Source organism: Octodon degus, unplaced genomic scaffold (genome assembly GCF_000260255.1).
Source record: "Octodon degus isolate 3935 unplaced genomic scaffold, OctDeg1.0 scaffold00005, whole genome shotgun sequence".
Classification (NCBI taxonomy): domain Eukaryota; kingdom Metazoa; phylum Chordata; class Mammalia; order Rodentia; family Octodontidae; genus Octodon; species Octodon degus.
Genome location: NW_004524581.1, coordinates 22,888,819 through 22,910,130, shown reverse-complemented (window position 1 = coordinate 22,910,130; position 21,312 = coordinate 22,888,819). Strand labels below are relative to the sequence as shown.

Sequence of the window (21,312 nt, the reverse complement as noted above, 5' to 3'; positions counted from 1 at the left end):
TGGCCTTGGGCCTGCTCCTTGCCACCAACCGAACCGTGAATGTAGGGCCCCAGCCTCGCCTCTGCCCGAGGACCAGCAACACGCTGCTTTGGAGTTGGGAAGAAGGGCTTCACCTGCTGTGGGGCTGGCAGAGACACAAACCCCAGTCTGCCCTGGGGATTCCAGACCTCTTGGGGCTCCCAGTTGACCTCAGGCTTCTGAGTGTCAAGTGTCACCAGGTGAGGGGGACAGGGAAGAGGGCCAGTGGAGGGGCAGCCAGGGCCTGGGTCTGCTCTCCCAGGAGGGACCCAGGGCAGAGGAAGCCACATTTCTTAGCCTGCCCAGCTACAGCCTCTTTTTCCTTGAGTCTCCAGGTCCTGAGTGCCCTTCTGAGTGTCCCCAACATCCGCCCCCCCAGCACTCGCCCACCATGGCCCTCCATGTCACTGGCTCAGATGCAGGGTGTGCTTACCCTAGAACACACTTCCCCTCCCCAGCTGCATCACGTGCAAAGGGAGTACCTGGCACAGGGCTCCCCCTTCCCAGCCCCTCATAGGGGCCTGGCTTGCTCAGTCTCCTCAGCTTGGGGACCAGCCCCATGGGCATGGGGTGGGGGGATGGGAATCACCCTCCCCCTCTCCCCTGGAAAGCCACTGAAGAATGTTTACACGCCAAACAGAATGTAACCCCTGGCCCTCCCAGTCATTGCATGGCCTCTGCCCACCCTGCGCCTGCCTCCCCCCAGCACCCTGGAAGCCGCTGTCATGATTAGATCGATCTCGGAAGGGAAGTAGCCATCACACCATTAAAAAGCCTGTGGACCTTTCTCACTATTGGCCTGGACTCTTCTTCCCTGGGGAAGGGGGTGGGGCAAAGCCCAACCCCAGGGATGGGCATGTAGAGGGCAAAGGGGCAGGGACAACCTGGAACCGGGAGCATTGTCCCAGGACCCATGCAGGTAACTTTCTCATCGTCACACAGGCCAAAGGACACTGTCCTGCTGTCCACCTGGCAGCGAAGCGCCTACTCGCTCAGCCTCCTGGTTATTTCCGCTGAGGGAAGAGGGAAGGATGAACTCGCATCAGCCTGCACGTCCTGTGGACTCACACGTGCATGGGCAAAGTCACACGCAAGCACGGCGTCTCTCACAGCCCTTTCTGCTCCACTGCCCAAAGCTGCACGTGCAAACCTGAAGCCAAAACCCCCTGAAGCAGGGAGATTCCTTGTCAGAATGGTACAAGGTCATTTGATGTCAAACTTGAGAAGGCCATTTATAATCTTTATTAATTCCACTTATTATAGATATTTTCAGTGGAAATATTAATGTCTTTGATTATGGGGTGCTACTGTATCCTTTTAGGGTATTTCTTAATATATGGAAATATGCGCTGAATTATCTTTCTTCTCTTTTTTTCTTTGGATCTCTCTGTCTCTCCCTCCCCTCCCCTGTCTCTCTCACCTGATCATTTGGGTAAGAGACAGAAGAGTCGGGGAAGCGACCTGCCTGTCCATTACTTGGGGTGACCAGAGGGGGCAATGGCCTTCCACACAGTGGAGACCCCACAGTGGGCCACTGCCAGGTGGCGCTCTCAGTACTCATTTACAGGCGGTGCTGAGGCCAGCTGGGGCAGGCTGACCTGAAGGAAGGGTGGGCACCATGGGGGCCGGGTACCATGGGGGCCAGGAGTTGGGCAGAAGGGAAAAAGTGTGTGTTGCACCTTTGCTGCTTTTTTTTTTTTTTTAATCTTTTTGAGACCGGGTCTTCCTATGCAGTTTAGGTTGGGCTTGAGCTCACTTTATAGCCCAGCCTACTCTCGAACTCAAAGCGATTCTCCTTCCTCAGCCTCCCAAGTGCTGCGATTACAGGTGTGTGCCTCCGCGCCCAGCAACCGTTTGCCTTTTTCACCGAAGTTCACTGAACAAAGGCTTTAGCTAGTGACCACACACACAATTTTGCCTTCCTTCTTGTTTAAAATAGCAAAAGCAGGACCTGTGACCAATGCTGAAAGCATATGCAAAAGGACAAGTCTCTTGTCTACAAATGGAACCTTCTAGCGGGAGCCCTTGCAGATGGTGGGGGGCAGTGCAGACCTCCTTTTCTGTGTTTATAACAATAGCCATCTCTCTCTGTCTGCTACATATATTACATATACGTGTATTTCTTCCGAATAAAAAGAGAAGGACAGCTGGGCATAGCGGTGCATATCTCAATACCAGGATTTGGGAAGGCTGGGGCAGAATTGCAGCCTGCAACGCAGCAACTTAGCAAGAATCTGTCTCCACTTTAAGAAGGGGCTGGCGATGTAGCACTGTGGCAAGGTCTGGGTTCAATCCCCAGTAATAAAAAAGGGAGTGGGGATATTGTTCTACTGTTATGAAATGTGATTCTTATGCTCAATGATATATTCTAGACATAGTCTTGTTAGGTAGTTCAGGCTAGCCTTGAACTCACTATGTAGCCCAGGCTGGCCTCGAACTAATGGTGATCCTCCTGTCTTAGCCTCCTGAGTGCTGAGTTTGTAGGCATGTACCACCATGCCCAGCTAGTTGTTCGTTTGTTTGTTTTTTAAGACAGAGTCTTAACTATGTAATTCAGGTTGGCCTTGAATTTACTCTGTGGCCCAGGCTGGCTCTATCCTCATCTTTTCAAAGTGTCCTCAACACAATTTCTTGAGACACAATTTGCATACCACACAATCCACCAATTTCAAATGCACACCCCTGGCCGTGAGTATATTCAGTCATGCAGGCATTACTGCGACGAGTGTCGGAACATTTCCATCACCCCGCAAAGAAACGCCCCACCCTTCGCAGTCACTTGCGTTTCCCCAACCCCTACCAGCCCCGGCAGTCATTAATCTACTTTCTACCTCTAGGTCTATTTGGGATGTTTCATATAAAGGCATTCCTATAATGTGATCTTTCTGTGAGAACTCCCTTTTTGAGGAACCTGTATATTGTAGCACTTCTTATGTCAAATCTTTCTTATTGTCAAGTAATATTCTTTCATATGTACATACTAAGTGATGGATGTTCATCCACAAGAGACAGTGAGGATCCTTGTTTTTTTTTTTTGAGGATCCTTTTTTTAAAAAAAAAATCTATTTGTTTATTTACTTGGTACAGGGTCTTGCTTGCAGCTCAGATACATAGTGATCCTCTTGTCTCAGCCTCCCCAGTGCTGGAATTACAGGAGTACACCACCATACCTGGTTTCAGGCCAGCACAGCGCACCTGGGGTTCCGGGGCCGGCACGGCATGTGGTACCAGGGATTGAACCCAGGTCTTTGCACTTGCCAGGTAGGCGCTTAGATTTCCAAACTATGTCCCAAGCCTGGATCCTTGTTTTTAAGAGCCACATAATATTCCACCGCATAAATATTTCATGACCTATTTAACCAGTTCTGTGTTGATATTTTATTAGCCTCTTTCACTAATTCAAACATTGGCAAAATGAACCTCTTGGCTCTGACATTCACTTACTTTTGCAAGTCTAAATTTAGCAGAAATACCCAGAATAATTAAATAGATAAAACTAGTATTTTATTCCTTAAAAATTTGTTTTAATACTGAGATTAAATGAATGAAAGAAAGAATGCTATGGATTATTCATTATTTAGTGTTCAATTAGTAAGTCCTTCACACAGCCCATCAGCTAACTCTGCAGGCTCGCTCTGAGCAGCAGTACTGCTAGAGGCTTTGGCAGACCCCAAGCCTGTGCAGGCCTGGGGACAGCACCTCATGCACTCAAGCACCCAAGTGGAGATCCGCATTCACTCCCCCTCAGTGTGCGTTCTCGTGGCCAGGCTGGGCAGGTCGAGAAAGATCCCGGCGGATGCGCTCCAGAGTTCAAGGAGAAAGCAGAGCTGTACAACTTGAGAGGAAAGGACATCCCTAGGAAAGGGCACAGACAGCAAAGTTCAGCGGTGTGAGGTGTGTGTGCGGGTCATGGGGTGAATCAGGAGGGAAAGAGAGTTTGAGGGGAAGCAGGGCCAGGTTGGCAGGGACCCCTGCCTGTCCTCTCCTCTCAGAGCCTGAGCTCCACTGGGCAGTCACCCCCCAAAGCACTGCTATTGTCAGGGACTACCTGATGACCTATGGCTGTGAGGACCTGGGCAGCCCCACACGCTGTCTCCCCATTATCCCCCCAAACACACTTCTCCTCTGCCCTGTGGCCACAGCTGAGTCTGAATTCTAGGGCCCAGAGAATCAGTGGGTTGGGCAAGGCTGATCAGTCTGGATGGGGGTGGTCAGAACCAGGGATAAGGGGAGGAGATTTTTTTTACTGGAGAGGACCCCTGGGGGAAGAAGACTCGGGTGGGGATGGGGTGGGGCGCTGTTTCTACCAGCAGACACTGGGGCCCGCTGACATTACCCTTGTGGCTACCTACTCAGGAGTCAAGGCCAAGGTGAGGGTTGAGGTGGGGGTCGGACGTCCTTCCTGGCATTGTGCAAGGTGATGGGGCAGAGTCTACATGACTCTAGGAAGCTGGCCTTGAGTAAGAATACAAAAAAGCAAGGGGCTGGAGAGATGGCTCAGTGGTCTAAGGCACCTACTTAGAACAAGCTTGGCAAAGCATCAGGGACCGCGGTTCAATCCCCCAGCACCACATGCCAGCCAGCCCCGCCCCCTGGTGGGCTGAGCTGGCCACACACACACACTACTGTCTCTCTCTCTCTCTCTCAAATAAATAAAAAAAAAAAATTAAAAAAAAAATTAAAAAAAAAAAGAATACAAAAAAGCCTGTTTCCTGCAGCTCCCAGACTGTCTTCTATGTGCCTCTAACATTGTTAAACCCACAATGTGTCACCCCACCAGTCACCACCACCACTGATTCCTCCACCCCATCCTGCCCCGTCTCTACCACTCACCTCCATCTCTATCACTGCCATTACCAGCATGGTCATCACCTGAATCACAGTCATCTTTTAAGCCATCACTGTCATCAACACCAGTCTCTGTGACAGTGATAAATAAGAAATGAGGGCCTCGCTCTCAGAGAACCATGTATCGTTACTGTCATACCACCACCACCACCACATCACCACTGTTACTGCCACATAACCACATTCCACACCACTAGCATCACCATCATCACCCAACTCACATCTCCCACCACCACATCTCACATCACCATTATTGCAGTTACCACCACCACCACCATCAGAGTAGGAAGTGGTTCCATCACTAAGGGCCTTTGAAGCCCCAGCTAAGATGGGGCTGAGAGTGTAGGAAGTCGCATTACAAGCAATCTCAATAGAAAAATGTTTACCCAAACGACTTATTCTCCCCTCAAAAGCCTTGCAGGATTATTGGCTATGTCTGGTATCAGAGCAAGGGAGAAAGCCTAATTGTATAAACTAAGCCAGTAGCCAAAGCCAGCTCTCTAGTTTGGCCTCACTAAGGGTTATAGTATTTTATATAATTTATATAAAGAATGTGATTCTATAGACCCAAATGAAGGAGGGAGCAATCGCATGTGTGGGTGAGAGTGGGAGGGACAGTAGGAGCCCCCTCAAGCTGACCTTCAGAGGGGACAGGTATCCACCAGATGGATGAGGAACCCTGTGTGAGCCGAGGGACCACCCTGAGGTACAAGCTGCCAAGGGGCCTTGTCCTTCAAACCCCTTGAGTAAGAATACAAAGAGGGGAGAATACAAAGAATACAAAGTTGGGGAGAGGTCAGGGCAGCTGGGGTGCAGAACTGGCCTTGGCGGTCCTTACTTGCCATGAGCATCCTCAGGGCAGGGGCAAGTCTGAGGCTCCTCCGTACTCTACAGGCTATGCTAGAAAAGCTCTTACCTTTGTCACCTCCTGTCACCACCGTCAGCTTTCTCTTGGCCTCACTCCACATCTGTCTAGCTACCCTCCACACCCTGACCCTGAGCTCACTCCTTTCCTACAGCTTCCTTTGGGACCCCATCCCAGATCAAAGGTGAGAGCCTGTGGCTGGAACTAAGGGTCCTGTCCTCCTGTCACCTCAGCTGTTCAGTCAGTTCTTGGGTGACCCAGCAGGGCTCTGCCCTCCTTTTGGCACTTTACCTGTTCAAAGCAGAACTAGATTAAATGAGTGGTTTTCAACCTTTTTTCCCTTTCCTTCTTGGCATGTCTTTTCCCAAGAACACCTTTGGGAGTTCACTTGTTTAGAAATCTGGAGCTTCTTGAAACCCACTGTGAGAGCCACCCCATTCTGCTGGCCTGGTGTGTGCAGACTCCAGCAACAACAAATCTGCTTTCCCTATGGATCAGGAATGGGAGCTGAGTGGGAGTGGGAGGCTGGGCAATCCTGGCTTTCAGGCACTGTGGGACTCCGGAAGGACCTCTTCCCTTGGCACCTGAGACCCCCTGGCAACAGCAGTGGGACACAGGAGGGCTCCTGGGGCAGCAGGACTGGGAGGAGTTGGGAGCACCTTACCTGGGAATGAGCTAGGGCTACAGGAGGCATCAAGGCTCAATGGAAAAACCTTTCACCCAGCAAAGGCCAGGCCACTAGGCTGGCGTGCTGGGCTACCAGCCAGACTCACTATGGATGAAAATAGACAATGGTGACCTAAAGCTTCACAGGACAAAGGGCATCCAGACAGGGACTGTTCTGCTAAGGGTCCCTTGGAGCTCTGCACACCCAGATACCCTACTGTAGTGGCTCAGGGGACCCTCCTAGGTTCTTCCTGCCACAGAGCAGCAGCCTCTGGATGGACGACAGCCCCTCCCCTCAGGCAGCAGGCCAGAGTGTCAGGGTCCCTGCAGGCAAGATGGCCAGGAAGGCCCAGGCCTAGGCCAATGCCCAGGGCCTGGATTCTGGTTTCAGTCTCCGCTCATCGGCCTGTTGGCGCCCATCCCAGAGTTCAAGGGTCTGTGTGGTGAGCAGGCTGGGCCACGTCGGGTACTACAGGGGGACAGCTTGATTAGACAGCATGGGCTTTGAGGAGCTGCTGGACCAGGTGGGTGGCTTTGGGCCCTTCCAACTGTGGACTCTGGCGCTCACCGCCCTGCCGCGGATACTGCTGCCCCTGCATTTCTTCCTGCCCGTCTTCCTAGCTGCTGTGCCCTCCCACCACTGTGCCCTGCCTGACACCCCGGCCAACATCAGCCACCAGGACCTGTGGCTGGAGGCCCACCTGCCCCGGGAGCAAGATGGCACATTTAGCTCCTGCTTCTACTTTGCCCACCCCCGGGCTCTCCTCAACTCCACACTGTGGAGAGAGGTGCAGAGCCCCGGGGAGCTGGAGGCTGGAGCCTCCACGGTTCCCTGTTCACAGGGCTGGGAGTATGACAACTCAGAGCTCTCCTCCACCATTGCTACAGAGGTACCAGAGCCCAGAGGGCGAGGGACATGTGAGTGGGACTGGCCAGCCAGAGCCTTGGGTGGTTGTCATGGACATTAGGGTCCTGTCTTTACCTCCTTGAGCCTCAGCTGGCCCATCTGTGGAAAAGACTCATGAGCATGAAGCAGAGTATTAAGGAGTGAGGGCTGCTCTGGTCATGCCCGTAGAGGTGATTAAGAGGAGAGGGCTATAGCAGCTCCTGAGGGAAGGTGGAGACGAGAGCTGAGAAGGGTGTGTCCACAGTCTCCTGCCTCCCTTCCCTTTTCTGGCCCAAGGGTGGAACTTACATAGTTTATCTGGGTTTTGTTCTTTATTTTTACAACACTGGGGAGGGAACCCAGGGTCTTGTGCGCACTAGGTGAGTGCTCCGCCACAGAGCTGCCCTGACTCCTGCGTACCCACCTAGGGGAGGCGAGAGGACTCCTGTACTGTGGTCCGGGCAGGGAAGGGAACTGAGCTGCAGGGCTGGGGAGGGGCAAAGTCTCCCTCTTGTGATGCTGGGGTGAACAGTTGAGGGGGATCATTTCCCAGCATCGAGGTAGCTGGAAGGCCTGGTTGTTCTCAGAAGGCCCCAGGGTCTGGAGAGGAGGGGCTGGTGTCAGCTGGAGAGGGGCTTCTACCCACAGGAGACCCCACCTGCCTACCCTTGCAGTGGGACCTGGTATGTGAGCACAGAGGCCTGAACAAGCTGACATCCACCTTATTCTTCGTTGGTGTGCTGGTGGGGGCAGTGATCTTTGGATATCTGTCTGACAGGTGGATTGAGGCCTGGGGTGAAATATAGGTGCAGGAGGGGGCGGGGGCCTTGCTTTCTTTAGTGGGGGATGGGATGGGCCTTCTGTGCCTTGGCATCTCTAAGGGGTGCCGATACTGCATAACCCCACACAGGTTTGGGAGGCGGCGGCTGCTGCTGGTGGCCTATGTGAGTTCCCTGGCGCTGGGCCTGGCATCTGTGGCCTCGGTCAGTTATGTCATGTTCACCATCACCCGCACGCTCACTGGCATGGCCTTGGCTGGCTTCACTGTCATCGTGCTGCCGCTGGGTGAGGCAGATGGGGGAACAGACAAGTCCCCGAGGGCTGGAGCAAGCAAGGGCAGTGCGAGAGCCCACTGGGCCCGCTAACTTTTTCCCTGCCCCTGTCGGGCCTAGAGCTAGAGTGGCTGGATATGGAGCACCGCACAGTGGCCGGTGTTCTGAGCTCCATGTTCTGGTCGGGAGGCGTCATGTTGCTGGCATTGATTGGGTACCTGATACGGGACTGGCGATGGCTTCTGCTGACTGTCACCCTGCCCTTTGTCCTGGGCATCATCAGCATGTGGTGAGGAATGCAGGAAGCTGGGAATCGTGGGATGCAGGAAGCCAAAGAGAGATGAAGATTGGGAGACAGAGACACTGAGGGGCAAAGGGAAAGAAACAGATCCAGGGACTAAGAGATGGGGAGAGCCACTGAAAGAGCCACAGAAGCAGAACAAGACCTAGGCAGAGCTGGAACCAATTAGACAGCAGGAGAGACCAAAACTGAAAGGTAGATTCAAAGAGACAGAGGGAGAGACAGGAAGGGCAGGAGAGACAGAGATAAAGGCAGTGCTGAGGGGAAGCCCAGGCTGGCCTTGGAGGAGTGGGTCCAGCAGGGCCAGCCTCAGGGGCGCCTGGTAGCAAAGCTGGGGGCCAGACAAGGTGGCCTCCCCATGCCTCCCAAGATGGCCCGGGTCTGGCTGGTCTTCCTGAGTGTCAGTATATCTGTTGCTCTTATGCCCTAGGGGAGAAGTGTTTGGCCAGTACTGGGAGCTACAGTTTTGGGAGTAAGACAACTCAGCTGGGTAAAAAGGGACCCCCCAGGCTGATGGGGGTCCAGGCCTAAGCAAGGAAGTGTGGGAACAGGTAGCTTTTACAGCAGGCCTTAGGAAAAGACTAGGAGCACATGAAGCATGGGAAGAGATGACCTGTTTGAGGGTTATGTGTGAGGGAAAGCCTAGGGCAGTGGTGGCCAACCTATGGCACACATGTTTTTCTTTTAAGACAAAAGATGTTAATATATGGCTTACTTCTTCTAAACTAAAACCGCAGTACTCAGGTTTAATAGCAGTGTTGGTTTTTGCAATAAGCGGGTTTTGAGTTGCAGTTTAGGCACTCGTCTCTAAAAGGTTCACCATCACTGGCCTAGGAGTTGATGGCCTGTGATGGGCCAGGAGGGAGATTTGGTTAATGGTGCTGAGTCTCTGACTGATGGGTCTCCTGCCATCCTCTAGGTGGATACCTGAGTCTGCACGTTGGCTTCTAACACAGGGCCGAGTGCAGGAGGCCCAGAGCTACTTGCTCCGCTGTGCCAGGATCAATGGGCGCCCTGTGGGCAAGGATAGCCTGAGCATGGAGGTGAGGATGTGTGTGAATGTGTGTGTGGGGGGCATGTCCTGTGCCCCTCCCAAGGGGCCCCATAGGTGGAGGTGAGGTACACACCTCAAAACTTCCTGTGCCCCTTCAGCCCCACTTTTGCTGAGGGGAGGCAGAGACCCACAGAGATGGAGCAGGAACCCCGTGAGCCTGCTGAGACCAACTTTGACCCACATCCCCTCCTCCTCTGCAGACACTAAGCAAAGTGGCAGCCACAGAACAGGTGGGCCGGAGACCCTCATACCTGGACCTGTTCCGCACCCCTCGGCTGCGACACATCTCACTGTGCTGCATGGTGATGTGGTAAGGCAGGAGCCATGGGGAGTGGGGACAGGAGCGGTTACCGGCTGGGGAAGAAGAAGATGGAGCTGGCAGCAGAGGAGTTCAAAATTCAGGTTCTGCGCTTCCTCACTGCATGGCCCTGGACAGTCCCTCCCATCACTGTGAAATGGACCAGTGTGAAGAGGGGACATGGTCTTCTGGCCCTGGCACATTCTAGGCTCAGTGGGCTCCTGGGTGGCGGGAAGGTCCAGGTAGCAGAGGGCGGGTCCTCCCTCTAAAAGCCCAAAGTTCCTGGGCAGAGAGGACAAAGGGTGGGAAAGGACTCTGAGCGGGGCTACTGCTCCTTCCAGGTTCGGGATGAACTTCTCTTACTATGGCCTCACTCTGGACCTGTCGGGGCTCGGGCTGACCATGTACCAAACGCAGCTCCTTTTCGCCGTGGTGGAGCTGCCCGCCAAGCTGCTGGTCTACGTGATGGTGCGCCACCTGGGGCGCCGGCCCACGGAGGTGGGCATGCTGGTGGGCACCGCGCTGACCTTCGGCGTGCAACTGCTGGTGCCTTCGGGTGAGCCCTGCCCACACCGGCCCCGCCTCCCAGAAAACAGCTCCCCCACCAGGGCCCAGCCCAAAATGGTCCGGCTCTCTAAGAAAAAGCACTACGCCCATAGGGCCAAGCCAATCCAGGATCCTGTCCACCCGGCCTCCTGCAGACACCCGCCCATCAAGGGCTCCGCCCCGCCCTCCAGGCCCAGCCTCTTGTGAGCGAGCCCCGCCCATCCTTGGGTCCGTCCTTAGCAGAGACTCCGCCCCCTCCTGGGAGCTCTCTATCCTTCTCCCTGTTTTGCCGGAAACCCTTTTCCTTCAGAAACGAAATCCTGGCGCACCGCCCTGGCTGTGATAGGAAAAGCTTTTTCTACAGCCTCCTACACCACCGCCTACCTGTTCACTACAGAGCTGTACCCCACTGTGCTCAGGTGAGGCGGCCAGAGAGCAGGTTTCTGGGCCAATGACATGGGCTGAAGTTTGTTAGTCCCTCCCTATTCTTTACACCACACCCACAACACAGCGCTAATCCGGGCTGCGTTGACCCAAATCTCGGAGTCTGTGGGGCATTTCATCTTCTGTACCATGTGGCCCTAAACCAAGTCAGATAACCTCCCTGGACCTGCTTTGGAAGTCCCAGGAAACCCCATCCTGCCTCTTCTGTCCGTTTGATCGCTGCCCGGGCAGCTGCCTGGGGGACGGTCTGGACCTCGGGCCAGGGCCCCTTAGTTGGTTGGCAGCTGGGGGTGCAGAGCTTCTGGTTTCGGAACAGAAGAGTTTCTTGGGCTTCTCTGACATGGCCGGGTGTGGGCAAGCTGCTCCTTCCCATCCTGTCTGTAGCTTTTCTTCTCACTCAGTAGCACCTGATTGGCACTCAGGTGACACTGGCTTGGAGACCCCTGGCCTGGCTGTGTGTGTGTGGGCAGACCTGACAGCAGAGAGCTGGTGAAGCAGGCATGGCCAGGAGGAGGAGGAGGGTGAGAAACAGCTGCCTCCTTGCTCCTCTCTGAACAGGCAGACAGGGTTAGGGCTGACCTCGCTGGTGGGCCGGCTGGGCAGCTCCCTGGCTCCCCTGGCAGCCTTGATGGACGGAGTGTGGCTGTCGCTGCCCAACATTGCCTATGGAGGGCTCACCCTACTGGCTGCCAGCACTGCCCTCCTGCTGCCAGAGACGAAGCAGGCACAGCTCCCAGAGACTATCCAGGATGTGGAGAAGAGGAGGTGTGTGCACAGGGCTGGCAGTGTGTGTGTGTGGTGTGTGTGTGCATATATGCGGGGGTGCAGGTGCTTGGCAAGCTGCTGAGGTGTACCTTGGGCAAGTGTATATGTACAGGCATGTGCAGGCCCTGAGACATGGGAAATGTGAGTTGGTACACATGTACACACACAGATCCCTGAGGCTGCTCAGGAGAGGGCTGTGTGTGTGCTGTGCCATACTTGCACATCTACAGGGTTGTGTTGTGCATCATTGTGGGAGTTCAGTGTGTGTGCACCAGGAGCTGTGGCGAGGGTTGGGCAACAGGCTCTAACCTTGTATTGCTCTTCCTCCAACCTCTCAGTGCCTTGCGCAGTGTTCACGAGGAAGAGATGCGGAACTGAGCGGAGTTGAGCACAGCCCTCCACAGGCAGCTCTGCGCCGAGTGCCGAGTGCAAAAGGGCAGGCACCTGCAACTCAGACTGGGGGTGCTGAACCCCTCTGCCTCTGGCTGGATTTGCCATGGGAGCCTCTGTTCCTGCTTGCCCAGCCATAGCTATTCAGCTGCCAGTAACAGGACCACTTCCCAGGAAACAGTGATTTATGGGAGGATCCTGGGCATCCCTCTCGGGGCTGGGGGGATTCTGTGAATAAAGGTGCCTCTTAGGTGGGGGCAGCAGTAAGAAGCTTTGGGAACAGCCTTGGATAGGAAGCCATTGAATTGGCTTTGGGCTCTGATCTCAGCTTTGCCACCAACTTCCTGTGTGACCTTGGATGTGTTGCCTTTCCTTTCTTGGGCTCAAGTCCACTTGTCTCTCAAATGATGATGAAGCATCTCAGCTGGCCTTACCACAGGATTTTTGCTCCAACTGAACAAAGTGCTGCTTGTGGCTAGTGTTGAAGGGACTTTCTCATGTTGTCCCCTGTATAGTGCTAGGGGCTGCCTAGGGGAACCAAAAGCACACTCAGGGCAGGGCAGGCCAGCTCCGCCTCCCTAAACCACTCTGCAGGGACCCCCCCACTCCCCCCAAACCCCTGTCTTGCCCTGGTACCCAAAGAATTGAGGGCATGGAAGCCAACATTTTATTGGAGAAGCCAGAGTCTGGGGCTCAATAAATAAGTTTGATGAATTCCTTTAAGCCCCAGAATGTGCTGGGACAGGGCGGGGGTACCACTATTCACAGTGGGGTGGCCTGTGTCCCCTGACCAGGTGGGAATGAGGAAGGAAAGAATCAGCAGAGAAAGTCTAGAGTAGACTCTGGCCTACCATGAAGCCTGGGCTCAGCAACCCCAGATCCCACTTCACCACCCCACAGGACTGGAGAAAGAAATCGTAGCTCCCACTGGACCACGGAGGGAGGCAGGAAGCCTGCACTGGGGTGACCTCTCCTGAGCTGCTCATTTGGGTTTTCTCTCCACAGGGTCGTAGATATAGCAGCCCACATCACCGATGTTCACACCTGGGGAGAGAGCCCTATCACCTTGGGCCTTAGTATGGGGGAGGAGGGAAGGCTTGAAGGGGCTAGGGGGCTGGGGCTCAAGTGGCTACAGGGAAAGTTGCCCATACAACACACAGATCATGCACATGCCATACTCTAGCCCCAGTGTCTGGCATGGGGTTGCCCACCTTTGGGGCCAAACAGGTAACCATAGCAGGGGATGTGGCAGTAGGGGACACCGTCATGCTGAAACATGGAGAGATGAGAATTTCTTAGCCTGTCACCTTCCCAGCACCTGCATCCTCATCCCGGCCTGACACCACCCTTGCCCTGCTCACCTCTGCATGACTCCCAGCAGTCAGGGTCTTCCGGCAACGCTGGCACCTTAGACAGGGTCGATGCCAGTTTCTGCCCAAAGACATCACCTTCTCTGCTGGCGGTGGAGAGAGGCAGCAGTTCTTCTCTGCCTCTGCTGCCCATCCAGGGTCCCCTCCTCAAGCTCTCCTCTGTCACTTACCAAAGAAGACAGGCTGCCCACAGCCAGGGCACAGCGAGGTCTCTCCTGTGAATGTCCTCATGCTGGCCAGGCCTTTGGGGGTAAGAGGAAGTTCCAGCTAGGGCTGTGTTAGGGCCAAGACCTTGGCAAGGCCCACAACATCTACACGCTATGGCATTTTCTCTTCAAACACATGCTTGCTTGCCCCAGAGCCTCACTCAGGTGGGTACCACCCACCTTCCTTGAGGACCACACATGGCCTCAGCCCTTTCTGCGTCAGGGACCACCTTGCTTCCTCTTGGGGCCAACAGCCCCACCCTATCAGCAACTTAATCCTTTGGAAACTTGAGCTGATAAAGGAGCCAGCAGGGGCAGGGTGTCAGGTGTTGGGAGCACAGTGTCACTGCCCACTCTAGGACAGCAGAAGAGCAGAGACCAGTGGAGAGAAGTGAAGAACCCACTGCTGGTTGAGCCCATGACCCCTCACTTGTAGGTCTTTCCCCCATGCCATGGCCTCTGCTAGCTATGTGGCTATACTAGGTCACTTGCCTTCTCTGGACCACAGATACCTTGAACACAGAATGGGGACAAGCCATCTGCCCATCCTACCTGTTAAACTTGGAAGCTGGCATGAGGGGATATCAGAAAAGGGGCCTGGGAGAAGACTGCAGGGACGGGGACGGGGGGGGGGGGCCGCGGGAATGCGACTCAGAGAAGACAAAGGGTCCTGAGGAGGCACATGGAGGGCTGCTACTGGCCCCACTTACTTTTCTTGCCATAGGGGAAGCAAGTCCTTGGCCTGGGGGGACTGAAGCAGCTGGGGCTGAGGATGGTGGTGCTGGCAGGGGAGGTCGTGGGTGGAGTGTAGAGATAGGAACCCACACCTCCGATGTGCACCCCTGAAAGGAGAAAGTGGGCAGAAACCAGGCTGATAGATTGCGGCAGGGCAGGGCAGGGTGGGTCCTGCTGCTGACCCTCCTAGGCTGGTACTCACCTCTGGGTCCAAAGAGGGCCCCGTAGCATGGCTTGTGGCAGTAGGGCCTTCCCTTGTGCTGGGCACAGTAGAGGGAAGGGGGGTCACTTGGGCCAAGATGGGCTGGGGCAGGAGGGCTGGGCAATGGGTGTCCTGGCAGAATTGCCACTGTGATCAGGGAGGCAGAGCAGGCTGCCTGGTCAGGGCACACTGCAGAACCCAGCCTTGGTGGCGGGTGACCCCGAGTTGGGGTTTAGGGTAGGGTGCGACACGGGACTGGGCCCCGACCGGCTCACCTCTGCATGCCTTCCTGGGGACAGCACAGTATGGCAGTGCTCACATTTCAGGCAGAAGGGGTGCCAGTTCTTGCCCAGGGAGCTTACTTTCTCTGCTGCAGAGGATGAGGATGGTGGGCGTGGGACCACAAAGGGCCTGCTAAATGGGACGCCCCTTCACCTTTAGCCCAAGATGCTCACTCAGTTGTTCAGGATCCCGTTCGGTGCCTATGCAGGACCGGGAAGGGACCGGACTCCGTGGGGAGAGCGACGGCAGCCACCCGGCCCCACCTCGTGTCCCTTGGGAGCCCCCTCCACGCCCTTCCTCACCGAAGTACACAGGCTCCTGGCACCGCGGGCAGCTCCAGCTCATGGCTCTGCCTTCCCTGAGTCCCCACGCAGCGGACTGGTCCCGCCCCTCTGCAGCCCCGCCCCCAGCCTTCTGGTGTCAGCGACCCCAGAAATGAAGCCCTCTTCTCTGGGTGGTCGCAAAGTCCCGACCCACGGGGAGGAGCCCAGAGCTGCCGCTGAGTTGAGAGGGCGCTGCACCGTCCTCGTAGGAGGCCAAGAAACCGTAGGTAGCTCTCGTTTCGAAAAGCGTCCCTAGGCAGACACAGTGGAAACACTACTCTTACTCTCTGAGCCAAGGCATGGGCGTTCCTCGCAGGGGTTAATTCCACCTGGGGCCATCGGGGCATCTCAGCCGCTGTCTCTCACTCTCAGCAGTGCCCAGCTTCTCTGCCTCCTTCTCATACACACAGTGACTATCATGACAGCAGTGTCCACCTCACAAGAGGTCATGAGACCAGACACCTTCACACACATGCACCCAAGAGCACCAGAACAGGAAAACCAAATGAGCCTCAGCTGTCACCAAGATGTGTCTCTTCATGAGCTCGAGGCTCAAAACAGTCTGCATAGATCAATGACTTGTTCATAGCATTAACATGTTTACTTAGAAGCATGTACACTCAGACACTAATCATATATTTCTAGTTTAAGATTTTAAAATATTACATGTAATCCACCTGCCAGGCATGTAAAGCCTCTAATACCTGCTACTCAAAAGGCTGAGGCAGGAGGATCGCAAGTTTGAGGCCAGCCTGGGCAATTTATCAAGATCCTGTCTCCAAACAAAGCCTCTACCACTAAATAGCTTAGTGGTAGAGCACTCGCCTAGCTATAGTGGGTACTAGGGGACGGGGAGTGTGCCCAGTAGTATTACAAAGAACTTCAAGAAGCTTACCCACAACACAGGGAAAACATTTGAGAGCATGTATCTGCCAGGGTCTAGTAACCACAATGTGTAAATAACCAGCAATACCATAGGGATGGCAAGGACGTGGCCTACTGTATATCCCTCCTTTGTTGTTAGGTACCTACTTTGGAAAGCGGTCTGGCAGCTCCTTAAAAATGTTCACTGGAGGGACTATATAGCACCTCAGCAAGTCCACTGCCACGGGCATCCCTGAGAGAAACCAGCATGCGAATGTTCATGGGAGCACTATTCAGAGCAGCCAGAGGTAGAAATAACCCAAAGCCTATGCAGTGGTAAGCCGATGAACAAAACATGGCACGTCCATAGGGGCCGGGGAGATGGCTCAGTGGAATAAGTGCTTGCCTGGCAAGCGCAAGGGCCTGAGTTCAATCCCTGGTTCTGGAAAAAAAAAAAAAAAAAAAAAAAATCAAAGAAAAAAAAACCCCATGGCATCCATGGCATCCATCCAGATGACACATTAGCCATGTCAAGCACAGAAAAAATGTTCCAGTGTGGGTGAATCATAAAAACATTAAAAGCCATACATAAAACGTCACATACTGTATGAGAGCACTTGTATGTCACCTTACTGCAGGAGGGTATCCAGGCCTAATCCATGAAAGTTATGCTTCCCTGTCTGGGTGCTGAACCAAATGAGAAAATCAAGGCTGACAGACTCATGGCACTTTGTCGTTGATTAAGGATGGGATGGGATGGGATGCAGTGAGAGGGTCCAGTCTAGTCTGTGCCCAGAGCTGCCTTGCCGAACGCCATATTTCCAGTGCCTTGCTCAGCTTCTGGCACATAGCACTCAACAAATGAATGTTCAATATTATACTGAAGTCCTTGGAGTGAGTGCTAGTGGGAAAGATGTGGGAGTGAGAGGGGGTGGCAGAGTTGGAGAGTTGACAACAACCTGGGAGTGAAGCTCAGCTGGCTAGGTGGAAGGTTTGAGTTTGTTTTCTTACATCCATGATCAATATATATGATGTGAAATAGACTATGATTTCAAATGATATCCTGATTATAAATACAAGGCACAAAACTTTCAAAAACTGAAATTTGCTTTGGCAGTAAATCAGTACCACTATTTACAGTCATTCATAGGAACTTACCAATTAAATGTAATTAGCATGTAACAATTTATGTCTATCATTAAGTACATGGCAAATGAATATGGGAAAGTATTATGGCAACTTGAAAGCATCTTTTATATATAGCTGCTATTATGTGTCAGGTTTACTACTGCAAATCCCACCTACTTTATGTCTTTTAGACTTGCTCAAATGCAAGGTTATATGCTTGTGACTTTGCTGGTTTGTGTTTTTGTGGTACTGGGAATTGACTCCAGGGCCTCATGCATGCTAGTCCATGTTCAGAACTTTGTTCCTAGATACTTCTGAAAGGAAAAATCAGTAAGTTCTGGTAAGTTAATGAAAAGTCAGTCTTTTTTTATAGTTTGGGTTTATAACATCTTTATTACCTTTAAACCTTGTGCTTCCTCACTGTATTTTTTCCTCAACTAGAAAGCTTTACTTTCTTTTTTTTTTTTTAATTATTTATTTATTACATTTTTATTTAGTGTGTGTATGCGTGTGGCCAGCTCAGCCCACCAGGGGGCGGGGCTGGCTGGCATGTGGTGCTGGGGGATCGAACCACGGTCCCTGTGCTTTGCCAAGCCTGTTCCAAGTAGGTGCTTTAGACCACTGAGCCATCTCTCCAGCCCCTAGAAAGCTTTACTTTCTGTAGTTTATATTATTTAACAATGAACAAACAGGGCTGGCCATATAGCTCAGCACCACAGCTCTTCCTTAGTATATGCATGGCTCTGAGTTCAAACCCTAGAACCAAAACAACATACTGAGCCACGTGTTGTGGTGCACATCTGTAATCCCACCATTTGGGAGACTGAGGCAGGAGACTGCTGTGAGTTCCAGGCCAGCCTGGACCACATTAAATTTGAGGCCAGTCTGGACTATATAGCGAGACCCTGTCTCAAAAACCAACCAACAACAACAACAACAAAGAAAAAACCAAAAAAAGCAGCCAACAAACAAAAACCAAACCACATACACAAAACAAAGCAAAACAAAAACCCCCACATACAGCCAAAATAGAAAAGACTGGATTTGCTTTCTGAAAAATGCAGGCCTCTCCCTACCTGTAGAGAACTGCTGTTCTATTACCTATGGCTCTGAGAGACTGTTTGGTTTCCTGACTCCCAGCATCATCTTGCCATCCCGTGCATTTTTTTTTTTAATAAAAGCAACTCTACATTTATTGGCCTTCAGTAAAAACATAAGAGTAGTCAAAACAATATGAACAAATGTTTTACAAACACTTCCAGGGCAAACCACTTAAATAATTGCCTTTTTACATATCATCATAATTGCCACTGCCTCACTTCCCTGTTTGAATTCATTGATCATTTCTAGTTGGAGACACTTTGTAGCAGAGTAATGTTATCTCCTTTGAGCATGATCCGACCCAGCTGTTTTCTTGACTTTGTTTTAGAATGAATTTCTTCTGCATCATCTAATACAAGGTTCATGTACTCGTCAAAACCAGTAATACAGCCCTCTATCCGCATATTCACTTGCTCATACAGCCACACCTGGATCTGGGATCTATTCTGCAAGTATCTGAAGATGAGGCTGATGGGCTGCACCATCACCTTCTGGACTTTCTGGCCCTGACCCCAGTACGCCATGGCGGAGCCCGACAAAGACAACGCCAGCCACCACGCTACCTCTAGCGGCAACTTCCGGAGGGCCATCCCGTGTGTCTTAGTTACTCTTTTCTCGCTGCTGGGACAAATACCCGACACTCAAAATGAAGGAAGGAAAGGTTTATTTAGCTCACAGTTACTGGAGGTTTCAGTCCATACTCAGCTGGGTCCAAGGCAGAGCAGCACACAGCAGAAAGCAACCTTTCATGGCGGTGGCAAAGAGCAAGAGTGCAAGGGAGAATAGCAGCAGCTCAAGCAGCTGGCTTCTCTTCCCACCTTATATTGTAATGCAAATTACCTGCCCTAGGGTAGGGGAAGCACTCACACCTATGGGTACTTCCCAGTACTTACCCACCTATGGATAATCCCAGCAGTATTAAGACCCATAATCCCAGCCTTGGATCACACATAATCCCAGTGGATCATGAGTTAACACAAATTCTAGAAGTCCTCACCCCATGACTGCATGAGGCTTTGGGGAGACAACTAGACACAAACCATAACACCATGCATTTCTGAGAGAACCCACTCTCGTGCTACTCAGGGCTATGTGTTTATGTATTGTGATGCAACGACATCAACTGGATTAATTCAGAATCCCAGTTTCAGGAAGGCCTTTCTAGCCCTTTGCCATGGCTGCATTCACCCTATGCTTGTGAAGAAACCAGTAATAGCTTTAAATGACACTTTTCCAAGCAAGGTTGCATTTGGATTTTCAAGTACCACTTGGAAATGTACATTTCACCAGAGAGTATATAAAAATAACTACCTCCAAGCAATTTGCAAAATGAAAAAAGAAAAAAGAGGAGTGAAACTTGCCTATGCTTTCTGTAGTTTATATTATTTAACAATGAACAAACAGGGCAGATGGCAGATGGCAGATGTTGGGAATGCTTCTTGGGAGTTGTTGTAAGTACTAGAAACTTCCTTATCTTCATATCGAAATCTGGGTAGGAATTTTTATACTATATAAAAATCATCCTTCCAGTTTCTAAAGCTATGTTAATGCAGTTAAAATAGGTTAATCTTATGAATCTAGACATGTACAAATGTTTACTTTTCTATGGAGGAGGCTTTCATTTCCTGTATGAAGCTCAAGGTCACAAAATCAAGAATCAAGTAGTCAAGAGTCAAAGAAGCTAGCCTCTTTCTAAAAGCTGGATGATTAGACTATTTCTCCTTTTCTCTCTTAATTTTTTTTTCTTTTTCTTTTAGGCTAGGCTAGCATTCTGCTAAGAGCTATATCCCAGCCCACCCCCTAAGTTTTTGGAACAGGAAGGGCATAAAATTCTTATCAGTTATCACAATTCTCCTACCAGGACCATCACCCTCTCCAAAAACAGTGTCTTAGGGGAGAACCTGAACATTTGCCTCTTGATAAAAAGCTATAGAATTAAAATCTACACATTAAGAAGCCACTGAATCTTTGCAGCTTTACAGGGGACACTTAGAAACATTTCATTTGGAAAACCTTATGTCCTCCCAATCCAGGTTAATTCCACTCAGTCCAGTGGGCTAGACCTTTCCTTGGAGAGCTTGCAAGCTGGGCCTGGTCTAAGGGTTCTTTCTATCTGGCTGACCACAATAACTGTTCAAGGATAGAAATATGGCTCCTTTAGATGAAGCAGCATCCTCCCTGTGACTTTCTGGTATTATAAGGAAAGACACACTCTGATACTATAGATAAAATCTTTTAAGGGTGATGGGAACTTGAGGCTGCAGAGAGTATCTTGCTCCTGAGTGGAGAGACTTCCCAGTCAAGTGGAGTAGAGATGAAAGAAATTTTAAAATGGTCAAGTCATTTCTTATCAGTACTTTAAATATAAATCAACCCACCAACTTCTATGGTCTGAATGTGTATCCCACCCCTCAAATTCATACAATGAGTCATAATCTACAGTGCAACAGCAGTAAGAGGAGGTAATAGGTCCTGAAGATTGGGCCCTCCTGAATGAGATTAGTGCCTTTACAGGAGGCCCAAGGGAACTTGCTTGCCCCTTTTTTCCATGTGAGTAGTTACTGTGAATAGGACTCATTTCTGAGAAAAAAAAAAAAGTCCTTACCAGACATCAAATCTTCCTGTGCTTTGGCCTTCCTAGCCTTCAGAACTGTAATAAATTGTTTATAAATTACTGTCTAATGTATTTTGTTATAGAAGCAAAATGGATTAAGACGCTAATGAAAGAAGGTGATAGAATGGATTAGAAAAAACATGATCTAACTATATGCTGTCTACCTACCTATTTTTAGTTTTCCTTAGAATCAAACACAAGTGCTTTATCACTGAAATTTGCATCCCCAGACTTACCTCTTTCTTTTCTTTTTCTTTAAATTTTTCTAAGTTGCCCAGGCTGGCCTCCAAGATGTGATCCTCCTGCTTCAGCATCCCAAGTAGCTGGCATTATAGGCATGCATCACTGAACCTA

The 21,312-nt window shown here is 51.6% G+C and overlaps 2 protein-coding genes and 1 pseudogene across 5 annotated transcripts; 1 reads left to right on the top strand and 2 right to left on the bottom strand.

The window, feature by feature from the left end:
- The first annotated feature begins 6,861 nt into the window (after window positions 1–6,861).
- Window positions 6,862–12,490, top strand: Slc22a7 (solute carrier family 22 member 7). Of its 3 annotated transcripts, none has more exons than XM_023719708.1 (10): window positions 6,863–7,287; window positions 7,958–8,061; window positions 8,194–8,348; window positions 8,456–8,624; window positions 9,556–9,679; window positions 9,891–10,000; window positions 10,330–10,544; window positions 10,845–10,953; window positions 11,537–11,743; window positions 12,082–12,490. In XM_023719708.1, exons 1-10 carry the CDS (start codon window positions 6,895–6,897, stop codon window positions 12,119–12,121), a joined length of 1,626 nt encoding a protein of 541 aa, XP_023575476.1. In that variant the 5' UTR covers window positions 6,863–6,894; the 3' UTR covers window positions 12,122–12,490. The 3 variants fall into 3 exon arrangements, with proteins under 3 accessions (XP_023575477.1, XP_023575476.1, XP_023575483.1); XM_023719715.1 differs by having other exon boundaries at window positions 6,874–6,921; XM_023719709.1 differs by lacking the exon at window positions 11,537–11,743 and having other exon boundaries at window positions 6,862–7,287.
- A 625-nt stretch (window positions 12,491–13,115) lies between these two features.
- Window positions 13,116–15,273, bottom strand: Crip3 (cysteine rich protein 3). Its single transcript, XM_004624125.1, has 8 exons — window positions 15,231–15,273; window positions 14,922–15,016; window positions 14,647–14,704; window positions 14,420–14,551; window positions 13,674–13,745; window positions 13,495–13,589; window positions 13,345–13,402; window positions 13,116–13,177 (listed from the first exon to the last, which is right to left on the bottom strand). Exons 1-8 carry the CDS (start codon window positions 15,271–15,273, stop codon window positions 13,116–13,118), a joined length of 615 nt encoding a protein of 204 aa, XP_004624182.1.
- A 3,172-nt stretch (window positions 15,274–18,445) lies between these two features.
- Window positions 18,446–18,904, bottom strand: LOC101573108 (annotated as a pseudogene). Its single transcript, XR_001117231.2, has one exon. The product of XR_001117231.2 is annotated as a small nuclear ribonucleoprotein E pseudogene (transcript).
- Between the last annotated feature and the right edge of the window lie 2,408 nt (window positions 18,905–21,312).